Below are 23,016 nucleotides of genomic sequence, written 5' to 3'. Positions count from 1 at the left end.
TGTGACATTCTAGTCTTCTATAATCCCTTGTTGTGTTGGGGATTTATTTTAACGTCTTGATGACAGGTGTAATGGGATGCTGATATGTGAGAGGAGTGTTTTTTTTAATTATTTTAGTATCAGGAAGGAAGCTAAGTTGGCCTCTCATCTCAAATTTATAAAATACAGGGTAGAAATGGGTTATACCAGAGAAGCAGAAATTGGGAAGAGTTAATAGGAGGCAGATGCTATTCGTTGCAAAAAGAATAATTCCATCAACCTTTGATGGAGGTTGGTGGTGGGGCATCTTCTTCCAGGTGGATAGGCGGTCCTGGAATGATCCAAAGAAAGTCTGAGCAAGACAGCATGGTAGTTGGAGGAGCAGGACCCACAGCATGGTACTTGGAGGAGCAGGACCCACGGAAAAGACGGAAAATATCATATAGCATCAGGGCTAGTTTCAGTTCGGGGTGGGCTATTGGCTTTCTTAGCATTCCGGTCCCTACAAAATGGAGGCAAAAAGTGTTATATAGAAAATTTGCATTGTGTTTGCATTTGATCTGATATCTAGCATATATTGATTATAAGCGCACTACATGTGAATCATGAGGAGTGGATTTTGATTAACATGCAATCTGAATCTGAAACCCAACAAAGTTATTCCAGGTTCGGTGTTCCTATAAATTTAATTAGGTCCTCTCCATTGTAGCCATGGTCGCACCTGTTCTGGCTATTTGGTTTGACAAAAGACAGGAAATAAAAAGTGACAACTCTTTCTGAGGGAATCATATATCTCATATCCTTACTTTCACAGGACAGCATGGCAGGCAGTCTTGCACTGCTTTTATCATGCATCACAAGCTATCAATAATTATGAGCACTAAAACATGATGTCCTCCTGACCATTCATAATGTTGTTATAACGAATTCTATGCATAAATCAAGTGTTACAAAGAAGCTTGCGTGAATACCGACACCACCGGTCGAATGACCTCGAGAGGTTGGGCCAATCAGAGTCGGATGCAGAAAAGTCCTCAAGCCAGTTGCGGAGGATGATCTCCTGGTCGTCCCACGGCAGGCCGGCGATGAGGTCTTCGATCACCCTCTCCATCTCCCACTTTTCCATCCCCGATAGCACCGGGCTTGTCACCCCGTGGCTAGCGTAGCATAGCAGGGGTAGCCACAACGCCAGTATCCCAAACGTCACCTCCCTCGCTGCCTCCCACTCCCCACGTGCCAGCTCTCGGAGTAACAAAACTGCAATCATGGACCCACCCAATCTTGTGTAAGCAGCTCAAAATTGGAGGGTTCTTGCATTTTATAACCCCCGTGTGAAACGTCATTATGGTACAAGATAATATCTGAGACAAATCTGAGCATCATCAAAGATTATAATTATGCCTTTGCCGTTCAAACAATAGCATGGAATAATAATCTTTCTGGATAATTATGTACAGTTACTCAAACATTTTATTATTTTGTTGTTGATTTCTACATTCTTACACGTGAAATCAATCTATCTACCCAACTTCTGCCAAAAGATGCTATCAATATATCAATGACACTTGCTTTTCCTCCTATTTATTCTCTATTAGTGGAACCAAGCAAATTTTATTATGGGGGATTAGTGGAACAATATCACCCAATGACTTTCTAAACACACACAAAATATTAGCATGCATCCTGTTTAAAGACAAATTAAGGGGAATAATGATCATTTTTCATCTTAATAGATGATTTTTACTAAAAGAAAAATTGACGTAGGCGAATGATTTTTGAACTTTTTATTTCCAAAGGTTCATGATATGTCTTGTTTGATAATCATAGTCTGCTATTTTAGAAGTGAAAAACTACTGGGTACTATTGTTAATCTTGAAATCCAAGAAACATATATCAACAGTGGAAACAAATACAAAGACGCTTCCTATAATTCATGTTTTTTTCTAATGAGTTTTGTATTATGAATTTATTTATTAATAGAAAAGTCAGGACGTTAAGTTGAATATTCTTCAACTTCCAAGTAGGTTTTGTAGATACACAAATCAAACGGTCAGGAAATGGTGGTGTTTTTGATCATCTCGTTCTCACCTGTGATCTTGACGATCGGACAGTGAACCCTGGGATGAGCAGCGAGCGACAGCGAGGCCAGCCCGGATGCGAACGCCCACCGCACGATCGCCTCACCGAGGGCCGAGGACGTCCTCAGCTTGTTGGTGATCCAAAGCAGCTCGTGCGCCAGCTTCTCCGCCTCCAGCCACTCGTCCGCATTAGCCGTCACCTGCTGGTGGGACTTGTAGGGGCGGAGGGCGCCGGCGGCGGCGGCGGCGGGGGGGAGGAGGCCGCCGAGGCAGAGGCGGAGGCCGTCGTAGAAGGCGGCGAGGCGGGGGCCGAGGGGGAGGAGGCTGAGGACGCGAGACGGCCAGGTGGCGGTGATGGAGGAGGAGCGCTGGAGGGCGCGGCAGAGGAGCTCGCTGGTGCGGGAAAAGCCGGAGGCGAGGACGGCCCGGTTGACCTCCAGCAGCTCCCCGTGCCCCAGCTGGACATTCTCCGTCACTATTCTGTCCGCCATCGCCAGTACAAACTCGTACTTTGTCGACGTCGACGGGAGTTCGTTCAGGATCACCAAGATCTGCCAACAAAACCAGAGAAGGATTTTTTTTTTTTTTAGTTAGTGGTAAAGATAATCTTGGTAAAAAGTTATGGAGAGTTTCATCGTAAGTTTGGATAACAAATATTACTATACATACATGGTTACAAGAAAGCAAACATGGGAGCAGAATCGAACATTTTTTAGACCTGGAACTAAATAAAAAAACATCTTCTCTATTAAAAATTACTATATTTTAAATATTAATTATTATTAAAAAATTAATTTTTTATAAATATATTTGTTAAGCAACGTATAAAACTCATCATTAATTTATTTAATTATTTTTTTTATTATAATAATGTAGAAAGTCATCTTTGCATCCTATTGGAACATCAATATAGAACCTGAGGCTTGGGAGGGTCACTCAATTCGACCTGCCCCAGGGTCGGTCCTGCATAGGAGATGGAAGAACAATGATATGGAGGAACTATCAAGAAGAACAAAAGTTATAACACCAACAACAATAACATGTTGTATCACAGTTATAACTTTCTTGAATTAGTACTGAGTAATTTGTGAGTAAAAATTCAAGATGATTTGTAAATAATAGGATAATAATTGCTTAATTCTTGCAGCACAAATTATTTCAAAGATTACTTGACAATGTAAAAAAATAAATAATAATTTTATAATTTTTAAACATTGAGAATAATGTTAGGATGGTAGAAATAGGTGTCATATGTATTTACTATCCATACTCATTCATGATAAAATTCTATTAGATTGCAATTTGTATCTGTTCTCGTATACAATACAAAAAAAAGAAAGAAAGCACCAAAGAAGGCTACATAGAAACATATCAAATCTAAGATGTTATTAGTAAACTCTCTCTCCATAGCCCAAGAACAATTTCCTAATGGTAAACTATAAGTTTTTTGTCAGAAGTTTTCCATAAATTATTATTTAATAATTTGCAAACGGTCTAGACTTACATGCGAGAGAGCTCTCCCTATGGCTGTAGTGCATGCGCGGAGCCCACCTCCACTTCCTCCATGCAAAACAATGGCCGTAGAGGAGGACTGCTGCTTCTTGTCAATCAATCCTTCAACACCAAAATCTAGCAGGGAAAGAACAGCAGGAGGAGGAGGGAAGACATCCGTTACGATGCGGAGCACCCAGACGTTAGCCCAAATGGTCAGCATCACCAGGTACCGCACCGTGTTCATCGGCTGCCACCTCTCCCCTTCTCCGGTGGCCACCGCCGCCGACGCGGCGGCCACGAGCATCTTCGATGCTTTCGTTGCCGCGGAAACAAATATGGAGTTCATGACGCCGCTGACACCAGAAGGCCTCACCCTGAGGCCTTTGTCCATGGCCGCGCCCGTCACCAAGGCCATCTCTCTCTCTCTCTGAAGAGAAGGAGAACAAGAGAGCGACGGCTGGTTTTAGAGCTCGAGGGTTTGCCACTTCTGTTTGTTCTACTTGCAGGCTTATGACGCTAATAGGGGGGAATGGAAGACACCTATAAAGTTTGCTGTCCGGTTCCTCTTTGCTCAGATTCATTTCAGGCGGTGCGGTGACGGATTTTTGTGATCCAACAAATTATTCGTGGTACTGCTGCTCAAAAAAATACAAGGTAGTTAGCTGCAGCTAACAGCTAGCTAGGGAGCATATGGAAATAACGATTGTGAAGTGTGGCAGTATTTGGAAAAAGTTGCCGCGAAGCTAAGAGGGCAATATGAAGTTGCTGTAGGTACATCTGCTCTTCAGTGATATCTGGATTATTTTTTATCATTCTGCTACAGTATTGATCCGGTATATTTATTAGAAGGCGAACAGTGTGATATATTAGATGGTATTTTTTGTGGTAGAGCATTCTAGAGATTGAATTGGAGATAAGAGAACACTTGTTCGTCGGTCTTTGTATATTTATTTTATAGACTACTCAACCTGCTCTCATACTAGAATGGTATAACCGCATGCATGTACCAAAAAATAAAAAAAAACAGGAAACTAAAGAAGGAGGAGCTAAAGAAGGAGTATTCACTCGTAACTAGGAATTAGATGTGAAATGAATCAATGATTTCGTTAATTTTATGTGGATGTAGGTTTCAGCACTATCTTTAATACCAAGGAATTCAAAGATACAAAAGACAAGGTAAGGGTAAAATGAGGTGATCAAATGGATGACGCAAGTTATGTTGGCTAGTTGCTTGAAACTTTACTTTCCACTACAGGACTGTTATGGGCAAGAGTCATTTAGTGGAACAACTTTTCTGGGGCTTTCCGTGATTTAGGCTGAATTGATGCTAAGGTTTGTTATTATTAGAATAAAGTTGGCTAAGGAATTTTTGCCCTTTTATCTCAAAATTTATTGTAAGAGAATTGACATGATGGCCTCTCTCTTTGAAGGAAGGGGATCAAGTGGTCTAAATCTGATTATTTTCCCGTCTCTTCTTTTCTTGGACTAAGAAAGAGGGGCTGGGAGCCTTAAGCAAGATGAATAATCGGTTGAGACAGTGATATTTAACGAATGAAGCCTTGGACCGAGGTGGCCAAATTGTAAAGGTCCACGCTGCGAGATCCAAGAATGTGAGATGATTTGTTCGAGCAGTGTTAAGATGGGACAGAATGGGCCAATCATGAGACGGTATAACAATCTGGAACCTTGCACAAAAAAGACTAATTATAGAGTATTATTTAAATTACACAAAAAAGACTAACTATAGAGTATTATTTAATAATTTTTTATGAGCATGAAGGGCTATTCATAAGATAGTTTAGAAAGCATTATTTAGATTTTATATATTTATATAAATATTTAAGATTTATTTAATACATAATCGATATGGGACTAAATATATATTTACATGATCTTCATAAAAAACTGTGTCGAAGGCCGAAAGGGAGGTAGAATGGTGTTTAAGCATGTTGCAACATTTTTTGATTAGAACTGATATCATTTTTGAGGAAGGAAGAGGGTTTGGAATATTGAATGGATGGATGGAGGTCTTCATCTTCTTAGAAGAAGGAGACACACATGATCAGGATATGAGAGGATAAGATTTGGACATATGATTGACCAATGACCCCCAAATCTTTGGTTCAATCCAATTCACAAGTTCAAAATATGAGCAAGAATTAATTTGAAGGTGTAATTATCACAAATGGTTTGTGAATATGAAAATTCACTTGATGTTGGTATCTTCTTATGGACACAAATATTGATTGCATTTGAGCTTAGAATTTTCAGCTAATATTTACCGGTAAACTTTTGAGGTTTTGCATGTATACATGCATACATACGTACCCCTACAAATATGGTTATTGTATATTTGCCCTCTAAAATATCTACTTATATATCTCTTATATTGTCTTTTTTTGTAATGATATCCCAGTAGTTAGATTTTGACCGCCGACAATACAAATTTACCATTTTAAATACAAAAGAAACACTAATATATTTTTGCACTAATATCTTTAAAACAATTTAAATTTAGTCTGCACCGTAGAGAGCTACATTTTTATTTAAATTTTCCACAAGTATTAATGAAAAGGATAAAAAAGTTATTTTTACCTCTTCAAGCAATGCAACTTATGGAGGCCATAGGTGATGGTGATAAGGGACTTGTTGATCATGTGGATGATATTGAGGCTGGCCATGGTGCAGCTGTCCTTGGCATTCTTACTTTGAGAGTTATTGAAGTAGACCATGATGTTGATGATGGCATCGATCATCAATGGACAGATGGAGTAAGCAAGGAGGGCCTTGGTGACCTTATCTGAGGATCATGGATGAGATTTCTTCAAATGCAAAATGCTTCTCATCAGTTGTAAGTGGTGATAACGAACGATTAATCATCTAAGAATAGATAAATTCTAAAGATATTTGAACAGTTTAGATAAATATCATATAATTATTTATTTTTGATTGATATTTTAAAATATATTTAATATATTTTTTAAATAAGCCATTTAAATTGGTGTTGACTGGAAGGAGGTGACGGTGACGAGGTGCTTGGTAACGAAAATGGTGTTATTAGGATTCATGGGTACCTAATTCTCGACTACATCACCAATGAGCCACTTTCTTGTGGGCGAAGGTAATGTACCGTAGGGCAGTGCAATGCCATGGTCATTGGTGATGATCCCAACCTGGTTGTTGAGACGATAGGTCACGTCAATTGCTAAGGTTGATGCCAGTAGCCTCCCCTCCTTTACTCATAGCCATAGTTGACTTCTTCTGTTTGACACTACCATCGCTCTCTTAGCATTGGGATCTTTTTTTTTTTTTGTTTGAATAACCTTCGGAAAGAGATGGTAGGAATCATTTCTTATGGTGATCCTTTTATGTAGATGGTGTGTAGACGGTATTTTTAAGATGATAGAATTTAGAGGTGGCTGGCAGAGACAAGAAGGAAAGGTTTGTAGATTGCTGTGGAGAACACGGTTGAAGGAATACCATTGCAGTTGACACACGAACACTCAAGTAATCCAGGAGTTATTCCAAAGAAATAAGATTTCAACGGCATGGTTCTTTGTTAAATATTTTATTTGTTGATTTTTTACGGTTGTATTTATATTTATTTGATTTATGAAAAAAATAAATAAAGGCACTTTGGGGGTTCTTGTTTAGATTTTGAGTTGGTGACTGGTGCTCCAGAGGTCATGAATGGTTGGTTATTTTGGTTATTTGTGGATAGTCGTCAATATATTACTGAAAAAAATAGATGAAATATATTAAAAAGTTTTGATTTAGGATCCAAATGGTAATTTTACCAACACTATAATACCTCTTTTCCTCCGCATTTTCTCCCGCCGACTCCACTCGACTGAGAGGGCGCCGACATGGGGAAGAAGAGCGAGAAGGAGGAGAGCTTCCGGCCGGCGGACCCTGAAACGGAGGAGAAGAAGAGGCTCAGATCCCTCGCGTTCTCTAAGAAGCTCCTCCGCCGCGCTCCCTCGAAGCCCTCCGCCCCTCTGGAGCCCTCCAAGTCCGTCCTCAAGCTCCAGGGCCGCGACGTCGTTAAGCGGGGCCAGCGGAAGAGCCGCTACCTCTTCTCCTTTCCTGGCCTCCTGGCCCCTCTTTCCGGCGGCCGCGTCGGCGAGCTCGCCGACCTCGGCACCAAGAACCCCATCCTCTACCTCGAGTTCCCTCAGGTCAGTCGATCGGTGTAATTTCTTCTCTATCCTGTTCTCGATTCCTAGGGTTTGTTCGAAGTTTTGAGTTCCTCATTTTTCTTGTATGTGAGTGGGCTTTTTAGGGTCGGATGAAGTTGTTCGGCACGCATATGTACCCCAAGAACAAGTATTTGACTCTCCAGCTCACGAAATCGTCCAAGGGTGTGGTCTGCGAGGACACATTCGACAGTTTGGTTAGTGTCTGATGCAATTCCTTTTCCTTTTCTTGGGTTTTCTTCTTTTTCTTTACTTGAAAAAAAGATGCATGTATTTTATTCTTGGAGCATTGTAGACGGAAATTAAATGCAGAATTTAGATCGGTAGTAGATTATTTTTCACAAGAACGAAATAATATAGTAGAATAGCCAGTTAACTCAAGAAGGGTATTTCTAGGGTCACCTTATGAAACTAGATCTAACAGCCGCCTTTAAAATTTGTTCAAACTATTTAGGGACAAATCCGGTGACCTTATTGCTACATTCTCCTGTCACAATATTTGGTATGCTTAATAAAGATGCTGAATTTATCTCATTTTCGTAGTCTTTCCTGGTTTTCCTTCTGTTCTTTACTTGAAAAAGATGCTTTCATTTAATTCATGCAGCATCGTAAATGGGAATTAGATGCTTAAATGCTGAATATAGATCTGGAAGTGATTAATCATAGAAACTGAAAAGAAAGAAAAGAGATAACCTAGTGGAGTTGGCAGATTAGTAGTGTTGGGTGGATGTCTGGCCAGGACACTACCTTTCAAGATTTTTTCAGTACCACACGATGCAGCAGGAAGAAAAAAGAAACAAAACAAAACAATCAAAATATGTGGATCAGCCACAAAAGAGCTCGTCTCCATGGGGCATGCAAACTTCACTATGAAAAAAAAAAATTTACAAGAGGAGATCTCACCCTCAACCCTTGTACACCCAATTTTCTTTCTCTAGAAGTTCTCCTTTCAAAAGCTCTCTCTCTCTTGGAAGATTCCCTGAACTCCTGAAGTGCCTGGCGTCCGCTGTCTAGGAGCCTTCTGCCCCTCTCTCAGCAATGCGCGCTTCTTTCTCTTCCTGGGATCCGTACGGCGTCCACATCAGAAAAAACCAAACCACTATTTTCCTCTGCGTCACAGCCCTTTTAAAAGGGTTAAACATGACTTAGATTAGGTTTCGGAGTCCTTAATCAACCCAAATCAAGTCCCAGACCGTCGGATCAAGATCGGAACGTTCTTGGGCCCTCCGATCGCGCTCCGGTCCACGAAATAGTGCCGTGGACCGTGAGAAACGCGTAGAAAACGCCTACGCGGTCCGCCATGGACCGCTCGGTCCATGGTGGACCGGGGTACAGGCCTAGGTAGGGCGCCTGGGTCTGGGCCAGCCTGCGCGCGGGCCCACGCATGGGCTAGGCCGCGCGCTTGCCCGAGCCGCGCGCCCGGCTGGGCAGCCTGCCCGCCTGGGCCGTGTGCTGCCGCCTGCGGCTGCACAGCCGCCACTCTGTTGGCCCGCCGCCGGCCGCCGGCGGTCCTCTGCCGCCTCGGATCTCGTGCCGACTTCAAAAGTTCGTATCTTCTTCGTCCAAGCTCCGTTTGGGGCGATCTTGATCTCGTTGGACTCCATTTTTCACCGCGAACCTCGTTGTGGGCTCAATGTGGACTGGATCTCGAGATATCAAATCCTAACAATCTCCACCTCAACTCGATATTTGGCCTTCTCCAAACTCCGAGAGCTTCTGGATCTCCTCGCCCCCATGCCCTGGGACAATCGCCTGCTGATCATGGATGGACAAACATGGGAGTCGAGCCAGGCTGCTCGATCCCATCTCCGTCGTATGCTGTGCTCCTCCTGATCTGAGACCTGCTTGGGGTATCATCCTGCGGCAATAAGAATCTTACCTTGCGACGTCGTCTCTCGTCCTCTCGAGTCTCCTGTCTCGTGCTCGATCCGCCTCCTGGAGCTTTATCTCGCTCTGAGCTCCCTCTGGCTCCTGAAGCTCCACCTCGCACGAGGCTTCCTGTCAGGTAATAATGTCTTCTGCTTCCCTTCTTCTCCTCCAGCACAATCCTATCGCCGCGTAGCACCCTCAGGATTCCTTCACCAGCTACCGTCCTGTAGCCTCTTGAATCCAGTCTGCTAAGTGAGATAAGATTCCGTCTGAAATCAGATATGTATGGGATCTCCCCCAATCTCTTCACTACACCGTCATGTGTCCTCCAGCTGACCGTCCCAATGTCTTTGATCACACAGCTCGATCCATTCGGCAGATATACAGTGTCCTCACTGTTCTCTAGGGAGTCAAACTGCTCCTCTCTGCAACATACATGATAGGGACATGCAGAATCTAATATCCACTGCTGGAAAGAAGTAGATACCCCGTCAGATATCTCCAGGACATCTCCATCTGAATTGCTGCCGGCCGTCGCTACAGCAGCCACCGTCCGATTTTTGAGTTGAGGACAAGCTTTGACTAGATGCCCCAACTCCTCACACCGGTAACATCTGGTTTTGCTCAAGTCCCTCCTGGACTTGGACCGCCCTCGTTGCGATCTCCTGTCGCTCCGTCTACCGCCTCCTGCTCCTCCAGAAGCCACCAAAGTTGAGCTACCGCCACTTGAGCTCGAAGCTGGATTCTCCCTCTTGAGAACCTCGTTCTGGAGTATCGCCGCGGTGACCTCATCCATCTTGATGGTGCTCTTCCCCACTAGGAGAGTAGTCACCAACGACTCGTACGAAGGGGGAAGCGACGCCAGCAAAACTAGCGCCCTGGTCTTCTCCTCAACATTCTCGCCAACGCTGAGGAGGTCGGTGAGGATCTTCTGGAAGTGGTTGAGATGCTCCTGCACGCTCTGTCCCTCAGTCATCCGCAGTTGGTAGAACTGCTTCCAGAAGAAAAGAGTGTTGGTGAGAGACTTCGTCATGTACAACTCCTCGAGCTTCGACCACAGCACCGTTGGAGAAGTCTCGCTCAGCACATGGATCACTATCTCATCCGTCAGGTACATGCGGATGGTACTCACCGCCTGCATCTGTAGCCGTTTCCAATCCCGCATCTTCATGGTGGTCGGCTTCTCATCGCACAAGAGAACATCGATCAATCTCTGTTGGATGAGCACGTCCTTCACCCTTGCCTGCCACAAGGAGAAATTGCTCTTACCATCAAACTTGTTGATCTCCATTTTGATTGTTCCTGTCTTCTCCATTTTCAGCCTTGCTCACCACCGCTGCAACTTGGCTCTGATACCACTTGTTGGGTGAATGTCTGGTCAGAACACCACCTCCCAAGATCCTTTCAGTACCACGCGATGCAGCAGGAAGAAAGAAGAAACAAAACAAAGCAATCAAAATACGTGGATCAGCCACAAAAGGGCTCGTCTCCACGGGACATGCAAACTTCACTATGAAAAGGAAAATTTTACAAGAGGAGACCTCATCCTCAACCCTTGTACATCCAACTCTCTCTCTAGAAGTTCTCCTCTCAAAAGCTCTCTCTCTCTTGGAAGATCCCCTGAACCCCTGAAGTGCCTGGCGTCCGCTGTCCAGGAGCCTTCTGCTCCTTCTCTCTTAGTAACGCATGCTTCTTTCTCTTCCTCGGTTCCGTACGGCGTCCACAGCAGAAAAAACCAAACCACTATTTTCTTCTGCGTCACAGGCCCTTTTAAGGGTTAAACATGACTTAGATTAGGTTTAGGAGTCCTTAATCAACCCAAATCAAATCCCAGACCGTCGGATCAAGATCGGAACGTCCTTGGGCCCTCCGATCGTGCTCCGGTCCACGGAATAGTGCCGTGGACCGCGAGAAACGCGTGGGAAACGCCCACGCAGTCCATGCGGTCCGTCATGGACCGCCCGGTCCATGGTGGACCGGGGTACAGGCCTAGGCAGGGGGCCTGGGCTGGCCCGCATGCGCGGGCCCATGCACGGGCTGGGCCACCCGCCCGCCCGGGCCGCGTGCCTGGGCCGCACGCCAGCCTGGGTCGCGCGTCCCGCGCATTGGTCCCGCCTGGGCCGCGCGCCGCCGCCGTTCTGTCAGCCTGCCGCCGGTGGTCCTCTACCGCCTCGGGTCTCGTGCCGATTTCAAAAGCTCGTATCTTCTCCGTCCGAGCTCCGTTTGGAGCGATCTTGGTCTCGTTGGATTCCGTTTTTCGCCGCGAACCTCGCTGTAGGCTTAATGTGGGCTGAATCTCGAGACGTCAAATCCTAACAAGTAGCTTGTAGGTTTTGTGCTGTAATGTTGTTGGGTTTTTACTGAAAAGGAAAGTTCTATGGTTACCATCTTACCGAGCTATCTAAAGAGTTGTCACATTTTTCTCATGAACTCTTTAGGGACAGTTTTCATGCCATGTCGATAATCATAGCTTGACCCCCTTATTGCTTGAGTTTATCAATTGTTCCTTAAGCAAATGAATAAATTGCCTAACAAATCAAGCACGCAGCCATGAAAAATAGAAACCTGAAAATGAATTGAAAAATAAAGGAGAAATCTTATTATCTCTGCTTTTCCATATATATGGAGATAATAATATGCATCTTTATCAACTTTTGAGTTATTGGAGTTCCACACTAAGTGCTTTACGAAAGCAACCATGTTGGAGGATCATGATACTCAGTTCACCAGACTAAGCATGAAATTACATTACTCTGAAGATGACCCCTTTTCATTTCTTTCGTCCATCCTATATTGTCACCACCATCTATATTTGGCAGATTGTGTTTTCTGATGCTCGGTGGATTGGGCGAAAGGAGGAAAATCCAGAAGAACTCAAGCTTGAATTCCCCAAAAACCTTAATGAGGTTCATCTTATCTAATTATTTTACCTTTTTTATTTATATTGATGGTATCAAGCTTTACATTTACTTTGTGACCTTTGAGATATCAGGGAAACCATGCTGCAGATTGTGACTTTAAAGGGGGAGCTGGTGCAACAGTTGAAGAGTCATTGAGAGGTAACATACCTGGAAAGGATTATGTAGAACCATTTTCCCCTGACACTGATATGGAGGGTGACATGCCCGAGGATTCCCATTTCAAAACTGAAGAAAGCACAAAGAATCTGGCAGAAGCAACTCCAGTTCGACAATCAACAAGAACTGCAGGGAAACAATTAAAGTAATGATTTCTTGATTTGCATTTTATATATACTCTGCTGGTGTTTACTTGATTAGGAGAACTTAATTTAGTTGTGTCAGCAGCTTCGCACCTTAAGTTCTTGATATCAGCCCAAAATGTTATAGATGATCAATAAGATTCTTTTTCTTTTTTTAAACCATTATTATCTTCATTCAACAGAAGCACATCGCTGTCAGCTGCATTTGCATGATATTAATGTTGCTGCTTGTGCCATTGGTATAGTCAGAATTTTTTCCTGTCATGAAAGACTGCATGTATGGTCCAACGTTTATACACTGCAATTCTCTTTTCCATGAGCAAATATTGCTTCTTGTATCATTCATGAGAAGACCTCGGATTATTGGGGACATAACTGGGTAATGTACTTTTATTTTTATTTTTTACAATTTGAAAGATATAAACTTCTGACCTGATGTGAATATTTTTCAATAGCTTTACCAATATGCTGGGCTAGGAAGCTCAAATTTATGCCCTCTCTTGGTAAAAACAGTAAGTCCTAATTTTAGGGAGCCTGTTTAAGCACCTTAAACGTTGTTGATACCAAAATATTGTTTAAATTAAAATGAAGAAGCTAAGTACTTCAAGCTGATTCCATCTTTAAGAACTCTTTTCTTGTTATCATTATTATGTTAATATATCATGAACTTAATAGACACCTTTTTTTTCTGCCTTATAGTTTTTGCTGATTAATAGCAAGAAGACATGTTTCTTATTTTAGTTTCTATACAAGAATTTGGCTGCTGTACATGAGCTATAATATTTTCTTTCTTTTTTTTTTTAAATTTATTTATAAACAAGAAGATGAAGTCAACAGCATATCATTCACTTCTGTCTGTGCATACTAGATAATTTTCTCAGGTGTTTGGTACCTTTCTTCGGCAATGAAAAACTAAGACCATCTTTTCCCTTGTTCAGTTATGCAGAATCATCTTCTGGAGATGATTCCATCGCCAGTGATGCTGAGGTACCAGAAATGATGAGTGAGAAGATCAAAATCGGTATCAACAATGCAACTAGAAGCTTCATAGTTAGAAATATCCATTTTGTATTGTTGTTATTATTCTTTACCTTGTCTTTTCAGTATTGCATGGTTTTCTTAAATTCCTTGTTTCCATGTCTCAGTGCATTAAAAATATCTGCTTTTCTATGGTCTAGTTGATAGCCTTAAGTTAGAGCACACACTGAAGATTCTGTTCCAGTAACTTCTACAATTCTTCCTCCAGAGGATGACTTTTTGGAAAAAAAGATCAATCCGATGCAAAAAACAGAGGAGTCTTCTTCATCAATGAAAAGGTTGAAGAAAAATCTCTCAAATAAAAAGGGTCCCCTGGTTCAAGCTACTTTGTCTACTTTGTTTGAAAGGGTAGAGGATAAGGTAAGTAGCGCCAACTCCATGAGAATTACTGGATTGGTTTTTCCTCATTCCTTCAAGATTTTCTAATAATTCTTTTGTTTCTATTGCACCTGTGGACATGTATAATTGGTCATTCCTTTAGCATTCCAGGAATATCTGCACTGCAATTTGTACTAAAATGGTTGCAATGATATCTTTAGACACAATATGCAGCTGGCATTTCTGAACATTAGAATAATCAACCATCCTGTAGCTTCCTTTGCTTGTTATATGTGTTAAATTAGCATTCAATTGGCAACCTTGAGCTCATGGTTGAGGCACTGTGTATTGACTGATGCAAAGGCAGTTGTCCCTTGTTCCAAAAGGTTCGCTTCTGCATGTTCTATTTTGTAGCGACTAATGCAACATGTTGACCCATCATCAGGAAGTTAGGTAAAACTTATACAGGTGTAGTGTATCTTCCACACAAGCAAAAGTTCATGAGCATAGGACTCAAGTTTCGTTTGTGCAGTGCATGTGCTAGCTGATAGAGTTCATTGATTCAATATTTGCACCATATGATCCCAAATTTAGGCAACTTTTATCTTTTTTGTGTATCCCTATATTGTGGCAAGGAGATGTCTTGTTCAAGATTTTTAGTTTGATAAAATTCATAAATTTGAAAATGATTTAAATTGGACATGTCCGAAAATCTAGATATTGAACTCCTAGTCCTGTCAACCTAAAACTTGTTATTTAGCAATACCATGTGGGTTAATATTAAGTTACATGTATCGTCTAATGATGACTATATGCAGATTGCAGTATTTGTTTATACATATTATTAGAGCATCATTTATCAGGAACATATCCTGTATTCATGTTATATTTATATTATATAGTTATTTCAAAATATTATATAATTATATTCCCCTTGATATCGTACATTCATCCAAAACTTGCTTTTTTATGTAGTAACTAGAGAATGAGACTGTTTCTCCATGTTGCCTTGATTCTTTGTTCTAGAAACTATGGAATGCCAGAACTTTTGGGAACTTTGGTAGAACACAGCATTACACTCCTTGGCTCCCAGAAATTGTCTTGCTTGAGTGAGCCCATGTCAATGCTTAACTTCCTTTTCTCCCATCAGACCGCAATCCGATACAGGCGATCAAACTTATTTTTTTTTAAACAATTCAAGCGATACAAGATTACGCAAAAGCATTTGCTTATACATTTGAAGTATCAAGACTTTTTCCCTCTTCTTCTCTTTCTCCTTTTGATATAACATGATATGGAATGCAAGTTTAGACAACTACTGCTAGCCAGTCAACTAGTATGATATTAAGCAATGTTGATCTAAATTTTTGTTCAAATGTGGGCGTGTACATGGTCACATGCGCTTGTATGAAAGTATGCCCTGCAGCTTCAACAGCTTAGGGACCCTTGGACAAATGGGTAACCATGTACATAATCTTTGTAAACTTGTTTGGCTTCCTAGTCTTCTACCCACAGTGAATGTTACATTTACTCTCTTACAACTATATTGCAACTGGTCCACCATCTTGAGGACCAACAATCTGGTTTGTCATGCATGGGCAAGTATATTGTGATTGCTTGTCGCTTCATTAGCTGCTTATATTAAAATGCTTCGTGAGTGTTCTATCTCCAGCATATGAAGCAGCTCATAGGCTTCTTCACAAGGACTGACTCTACTGAGTTTCAGCATCTACCAAGCAAATTTGCCATCTGTGGTTAATTATGATTTTGATGGACATGAGATATTTTAATTATAGGTGATAGTACTAACAGCATTTGGTCATTGTGCATGTCCATATGCCATACTCATGTTTATATGACCTTGTCCTATTCTGACAAGATATATTGTGCTTGTTTTTGGGTTCATTGGTTTGAATTTTTATTTCTTGAGTTATCTGGTTAATCTTTCTTTTTGAAGATTTCTTCTGAAATGATACTGGAACATATATTATTTAGGATACCTAGTTCTGTTAATCATTGTGTGTGTTTGTGTGTGTGTGTGTGTGTGTATGCATACAAACTCAGTTGTGTATTTTAAAATTCATTCCTCTTTAGTTTTGCTTTCTTGATCAAAAATTACTTGGACCATTCAAGTCAATGTTCTGCCTTGTCATTTTGGTATCTTGTATTGAATAATCCTGCATTTTTGGATCAAAAATTTTCTTCCTTCTTTCAGGTTTATCTAAATCTGATATGATGTGAAGCCTATTGCTTTGTTTTTTATTCTCTAATTTTATGCCTGATCTTTTTATGCGGCATTGTATTTTCCAGAAATCTAAGCGCAGCGCAGAAGACTCTGCTGGACCAGAAGGTTTATTTGCCTGATTGAATTCTGCTTTTTTCCTATAACATAGGCTTGAATCTTCATTTTTTTCTCAATGCAATGGAAGTGCACTTGTTTTCAAGTTAATTTCATGACTATTTCTGCTATCCAGGTCCTATTGGTAAGAGGCAACGGAAACAAATAACTGAAGAAGTGCAGGTAAGGATCTCAAAATCAGCATGATAATGTTCAATTGTTGGCCAAGGTTGATACTTGATACTGTGGCCCACAAACCATCTTGATGGTTAGGTACAACACATGTAAATGGAATTTTGTTTGTATTGTAGGTGAAGCAATCTACCAAGAAACCGTCTCTATCTGGCAGAAAAAAGAGTGGTTAGTGTTTGTTTTGATAATATAACTGTCATGTGTTCATTAATCATACATTTTATAAGTTGCAAGCTAAATCATAATTCATTAGCTGGACAAGTCATTTAGCATAAGTTATATATTTCATTTTGTCGGATGGTAATGGCATAATATATGCTTTTTTCAACTTTTTCAGTTTTGAGAAAGTAAGTGCTGTAAGTCTTTGAAAATGTTGAGTTGCAAAATCACATTAGAATAGTTATAATTGTCTGGTGCTCTCCATTCTAGGCGGTCCAGCAAGTTGAGCTTTTGTAACCGTCTGATTGTCAAAAATGCAGGGACTGGGACTGTGAGAGTGCCGAAGAAGTCCAAGGTACTATTGAATACAATCAAATTTTAATGAACCAATGTTCGTTGATCCACCTTGGATGATGTTCATCTTTTCTCATATGTGAAATTGCTTGATGATGACTATTGCTTGCCTTTTTTTTCCTTCGTTTTCATTAACAGTTCGCTGTTAAGTTATCACAGTTTTATATTTTCATGTATATTGAAAAGAAAAATCAATAAAAACATCTGTTCTTTCAGTTTCTTATGTTCAAGTTTCCAAATAATGTTTTTTTTTCTTTTTTCATGAACAGCACAATGCGAGAATAATTATGGAAACGAAGTAACTTCATATGGAATGCAAATACTCAAGTTTCTTTTTACATGCGGAGACATAAAAATTTTAATAAGTTGATTGTTTAGAATTGTGTGATTATATCATTTGACAGAAACTTTGCTATCAAACTTTCTACTGTGCAATTTTTTGTTTGGTAGAATTGCAGTTTTGCAGCCTTTTGAATTATCGATATGGAAAGCATATTGCATGCACCAAGTAATTTCCCGTGCATATTTTGTTTGAAAGGAATTTTACCCAGGGATTCATGTTGAAGTATCCATCCATTATTAGTAATATTAGACAACAAGCAGCTAAGACTCCATTTTCAGTAGAGGTAGGACCTTTTTGCTAATTTCTTCCAAGCCATTCTTCTTATTCTGTGTAGTGAATGCAATGATGAGTTTTGAACAAGTGTCATGTTTACAAATATGTGGCAGATTTCGGTTCTTTTTTCCCCTCGTCTATTACACATCTGCAGTATTTGTAAGTGCCAAGTAGCATGCCGAATCTTTAGTGCAATATTCCTGATTTTCTTTCGATTGTTCAAAGTTACAAAATGCACATGCCTCCGTCTTAAGGTTCCCTGAATACACCAAGGGGGTGTTTGGTTCGCAACTGGAATTAGAATGGGAATGAGAATTGGAATGGCTTGGAATCAGAATCGGAATGGCTAAATCTCCCAAAGCGTTTGGTTCATGACCGGAATCGGAATCGGAATTAGAATTTGGAATGAAAAATTGAATCCATAGAGAAGCGTAGGGATTGAGTTCTATATAGATTGAGCCATTCCCATTCCACCCTGGAACCGGAATCGGAATCGGAATAGGACTCCTTCCAACCAAACGGTTGGAATGGGAGTCACTCATTCCGATTCCGATTCCAGACCCCACTCCCCTCAACCAAACACCCCCCAAGTCTACATGGTGAAACAACAGACGCAGAAATTTTAGTTTATTCTATAAGATGATGTTAAGGGTTTATAACAAATGATTCTTCATATTCATTGACTCTGCATGAACACCACCACCCCAGCCCCCCGAAAAAAATAAAAGTTCAAAGAAATCTCAGACTATTCTATAACATGAAGGTAGGAGTTTATGACAAACACTTTGGATGGGTGTGTTTCAGTCAGAAACTCAGAACCACACAAGAAGCAAGATAATTTGGTTGTTGCTGCTGTCTCATTCTTCTTCTTTTTCTTTTAAATTTTTTTTCCCATTTGTTGAATAAGACATTTTAAATCTTATCTATTCCTAACATTGTTGATTCTATAATAGGTACCAGATGATGAGATAGAAGAAATCTCCAGTGAATCCCAGGTTTAACATACTAAACATCTTTTCCTTCTTTTAATTCTTTTTATTATTTTCAGCATGTACATATGCTATCCTTCTCCTTCATATCTGCATGCTGCAATCATCATAACTGATGTTAAGAACTAAAGTTCATTGTGACTCTAAAATTGATTGCAATTCCTTAATTCTGTTGAATTAGTAGATGACACTGATCTGTAAGACCAACGTCATTGTTTCAATTTCTCTCTACTTCTCAAGCAGTTGAACGTTTATCTACAAATAACAGTTGTCAGCACTGGTATCCTTTGTCACCCTTCACCCTTTTGAGTTCACTGCATGCCATTATAGTAAATTTCTTTAACTGACCATCCTGCTGAATGGTCTCCTTTGCTCTTTATCTGCAACATACTCCTTTCTTCTCTGGATTCCATGAAACTGATATTCAGCAAAGCAAACAGAACCTATTATTACAATTACATCATCATTGGATAAAACAGAACAAGGCAGATCACATTTAAATTCTGAAATCTGCACGCTTCTGCCTGAGTCTTCTACATTATAGTTTGTGAAACAGGATTATCTGGTTATCCACTATTACTGTAAGAGTTCTTTGAGGTTTTTTAACCTCTTCATAAAAATGTTACTAAATGTTCCAATGTCTTGTTCCCCTCTAAATTTCCTATGGCCTCACTGTGGGGATTAATCTATAAATCCAGAGGTAACTATTAGTGTAAGAGTTCCTTGAGGTTTTTTAACCTCTTAATAAAAATGTTACTGAATGTTCCAATGTCTTGTTCCCCTCTAAATTTCCCATGGCCTCACTCTGGGGACTCAATCTATAAATCCAGAGGCTGCTTACCTTATTCATGTACCTCTTAGCGACCTCATTTATAGTTTAAAAAAGAGAAAGTAAATCTGCTGTTACTCAAAGAGTAACTACCTAGGATATGATGTAATGATGCCTTTTTTTTGGTTCTGCATATGTGCAGGCTAAAAGACTTTTTTGTAGTTTTGCCTTTGTCTATTTAAGGATTTTATGGGTTTGTGTGAGTGATTGTGAGCGAGTGCACCTGCACATCCTGTTGAAATGCTCTTACTTGATATATATATATATATATATATATATATATATATATATATATATATGTATAGATACATGTATATGTATAGATACATGTATATAATTTTTATTTTTTATTTTATTTTATTTTTTTCTGATGCTAACTTGAGATTTTCTATTGGTTGTGGAGCTGACATCCGAGTATCTCTCAGGCTTGGGAGATTGTGGATGAGTCCTGCATGTAAGAATTACATAAAATCATCCTGAGGATTGACTTGTATTACCCTTGTTTGCTGACAGTATCATTCTTGGTATGTTGTTTGATAGAGGTGACCTCTAAGCATGTTGATTGTTCCTTTGGATCTTTTTAAGAGTTATGCTCCATAACTAGCCCAATATTGATATGAAAGGGCTTGAACATCCCTAACTGTTGATATTAATCTATCTTCATCACTAGAGAAGGTGGACGAGTCCCAGTCACTTCCGGAAGTTATGGATTTGTGCTGGATGCTTGGCATCTAAATACCAACAGCATGCACAATCATTTGTTCATGGATACCTTACACTCCACCTTAAATTATCGGGCTTGCTTGTTCAAGGATATTTCAAACAAATAGTCTATATGCCTGTCCGCTCTTTATTGTCCAGGCCATCTTCTGTTCCTTGGTTTTGTCTAGCTCGTTCTTATGTTTTGTGCCATGCTATGTACTCATACCTTATTGTGCGTTGCCCTCTCCAACTCTGGCAATTTGTTGTTTCAGGATGACAGTGATGAAGACTGGGCCCTGTAATGCAATGAAATGGACATGGAAGAATACTGATAACCTCTACTCCAGGTGCCACACTATCTTTGGTTGTGTACTAATATGGTGTGTAGCTGAAGTTGTCAATCAGGAGATAGTATTATCATTTACTGCTCAATCTGTCCTTGCATGACTTTATGATTCGGTTAAGATTTTTTTCCCCTTCTGTTCAATTCTCCATTTTGGCAATCGTTCATGAAATCTTTTTGCTGAATGTTTAGGTGAGCCTTGAAGCCCAGAAACCTGGAGAAGGTCTATGTTATAGAGCATTCAACACCAACAAAAAAGTCGAGCAGGATCCCATGCATTAGGACATATCTTGACAGAGATCCAGGAAACTGGAATCAAGTGATGATACTTGCTCAACTGGCTTAGAGTTGGCCATCTATCTGATAAAAGGTACTCTTGGAGTGTGGGCCCTCTAAAGTTGCTTAACAACCTATGAGCGTTGTCTCAGAAAAGTCTAAGACTAGAATATCGAGTTTTCTTAGCTTCTTACTCACATATTATGGATAGAGTTTTGCATTTCTTGGATTCCCTAGTGAAGCATTATTGCATTTCGTATACCCCAATGGAAGCTGCATATATTAAGTTGTCATCCCTGTGAGGAATGAAAAGATCAGGCAACAAATCCAAGATTATTGGGGAAATAAATAATATAGTGGTGACTCCAAAATTGTCTGCTGAAGGTGGGTCCTTGCAAATAGTATTGGCTGTGCTTGAATGAAAAGATCGGTCCTATCCTTCTCTTCTATGATCAACAGTTTGATTACTGAATGCTTGAATGCTGAATGGGGTAAGTTTATTTCGGCAAGGATGTCGATGAGCTGCTCTAGATAATGTGGTAGGCTGCCTTACGTTGTGAAATTTTATTTAGCATCACAATTCCATGGCATCTTCTGAGACAGGCAGTATTAATTGGAAAATTTATTGACAACAAGTGTGTATTTAACTTGGCTTACAGTCCAGATATAGGTCACTTTGGAGGAATATTAACCATCATTATTGGTTCTTCAGCTCAGATAATGGTATGGACCAACATTCATTTGTCAGTCCCATTGATTCTGCTCTTGCCTTAAGTAGGTTCATAATAGTGAATTCCATGAACAGGAAATTAATCTGCTGGGATGTAGCTTTGTGTTTATACTTCTACTTCTTCAAGGGGAAAAACGCCTATTTGCCCTTCTCATTAGCCTATAATTCTCACGAGTAAATGTCTAGTGAAATGTACCATCTCCAAATATTGATAAGCACCTCATTTAATCCATTTCCTGTCCCGAAGCAGGATGATGGTTGTGCCCAACTATGAGATAAGGCTGCCTATAATGTACTGCAGCGCTTTGGCAGCGATAATGGCAACGCCGTCCCTCGTGGACGGGAGCAGCAATCGCACCAGTCACCATACGAGGAGCCGTCACCGCAAGCACGACCGCCTCTTTCACTTTCTTCACCCTCTTTTGATTCCTTCACAAATATCGACGCTATCAGAATCGAGATGGGAGCCGTTTCACGATCTGAGTAGTTATTGAGAAACTAATGGAAGCCGGTCCTGAAAAAAGTGCTGTATTTGCATAATGTGCCCAACGAAATCTACTAGCAAATCCTACTTTCTGCGGCCCTCTGGCGTTGGATATCATACTCTTCTTTTCCTTATTGGTCTCAAATGACAGATTGTTTCACGAACAGCTTGTGAACAGCTTGATAGATAGCTAGTTTAAGCTTGGCTCGGTCAGAAAATGATTTCAACTCAAACAGTATCTAGAAATTCCGTTTATAAACAAATTTGACTTTAGCAAGAAACTGGCTTGGCTCCATAAGAAGTTCAGTTCAAAGGCTAAACAGATAACATGGTCACGGATATGCACAGGCTTTACCTCCTACAGCAGAACACACGGGTTCTTGAAAATGTTCTGGGGGCTTAGAGGACTGCTGCCATGTGAGGCAAACGTGGGATGGCAAACCTTGATTTACCCATGAAAAGCATGCAGCATTCCTGAAGAGGTCTATGCATATGGTCTGTGGACATGGTGCTGAGCCGGTCGACAACTTAACACTAGTAGAGGAACAGAAGATGCAGCATTCCACACAAGCTGAACAAACATCAAAGACATGGGAGGAAGACGGCAAGGCGATTCCCAAGACCCTAAATGAGTGATCCATCTATACCTTTTTTCTTGATATATTAAGAGCAAGTTTGGACACGATTTCTCATCACGAGATTGTGCAGTTCTATATGCATTTTGAAAAAGATAGTGATAATTTTGTAGGGATTTTTTTTTTTGAAATAATGTATTTTTAATAAAAAATTCTGAAAATATGGTGGTTGAAAAA

At 40.5% G+C, this 23,016-nt stretch overlaps 2 protein-coding genes across 2 annotated transcripts; one reads left to right on the top strand and one right to left on the bottom strand.

Moving 5' to 3' along the window:
* Window positions 1–778: 778 nt before the first annotated feature.
* On the bottom strand, window positions 779–4,114 carry LOC105055529 (uncharacterized). The gene is made up of 3 exons (XM_029267490.2): window positions 3,562–4,114; window positions 2,068–2,608; window positions 779–1,236 (listed from the first exon to the last, which is right to left on the bottom strand). The coding sequence occupies exons 1-3, from the start codon at window positions 3,964–3,966 to the stop codon at window positions 920–922; spliced, it is 1,263 nt and encodes a 420-aa protein (XP_029123323.2). The 5' UTR covers window positions 3,967–4,114; the 3' UTR covers window positions 779–919.
* A 2,882-nt stretch (window positions 4,115–6,996) lies between these two features.
* Window positions 6,997–21,439, top strand: LOC105055441 (DNA-binding protein RHL1). Its single transcript, XM_010937249.3, has 13 exons — window positions 6,997–7,729; window positions 7,834–7,944; window positions 12,436–12,522; window positions 12,609–12,838; window positions 13,775–13,857; window positions 14,083–14,234; window positions 16,503–16,542; window positions 16,667–16,713; window positions 16,842–16,890; window positions 17,202–17,236; window positions 18,805–18,846; window positions 20,644–20,718; window positions 20,907–21,439. Exons 1-12 carry the CDS (start codon window positions 7,418–7,420, stop codon window positions 20,671–20,673), a joined length of 1,218 nt encoding a protein of 405 aa, XP_010935551.1. The 5' UTR covers window positions 6,997–7,417; the 3' UTR covers window positions 20,674–20,718; window positions 20,907–21,439.
* The last annotated feature ends 1,577 nt before the right edge of the window (window positions 21,440–23,016 follow it).

The sequence above is a fragment of the Elaeis guineensis genome, chromosome 12 (genome assembly GCF_000442705.2).
Source record: "Elaeis guineensis isolate ETL-2024a chromosome 12, EG11, whole genome shotgun sequence".
Lineage (NCBI taxonomy): Eukaryota > Viridiplantae > Streptophyta > Magnoliopsida > Arecales > Arecaceae > Elaeis > Elaeis guineensis.
The sequence above is the reverse complement of the archived record's forward strand: the minus strand, read 5'-3'. Positions and strand labels throughout refer to the sequence as shown.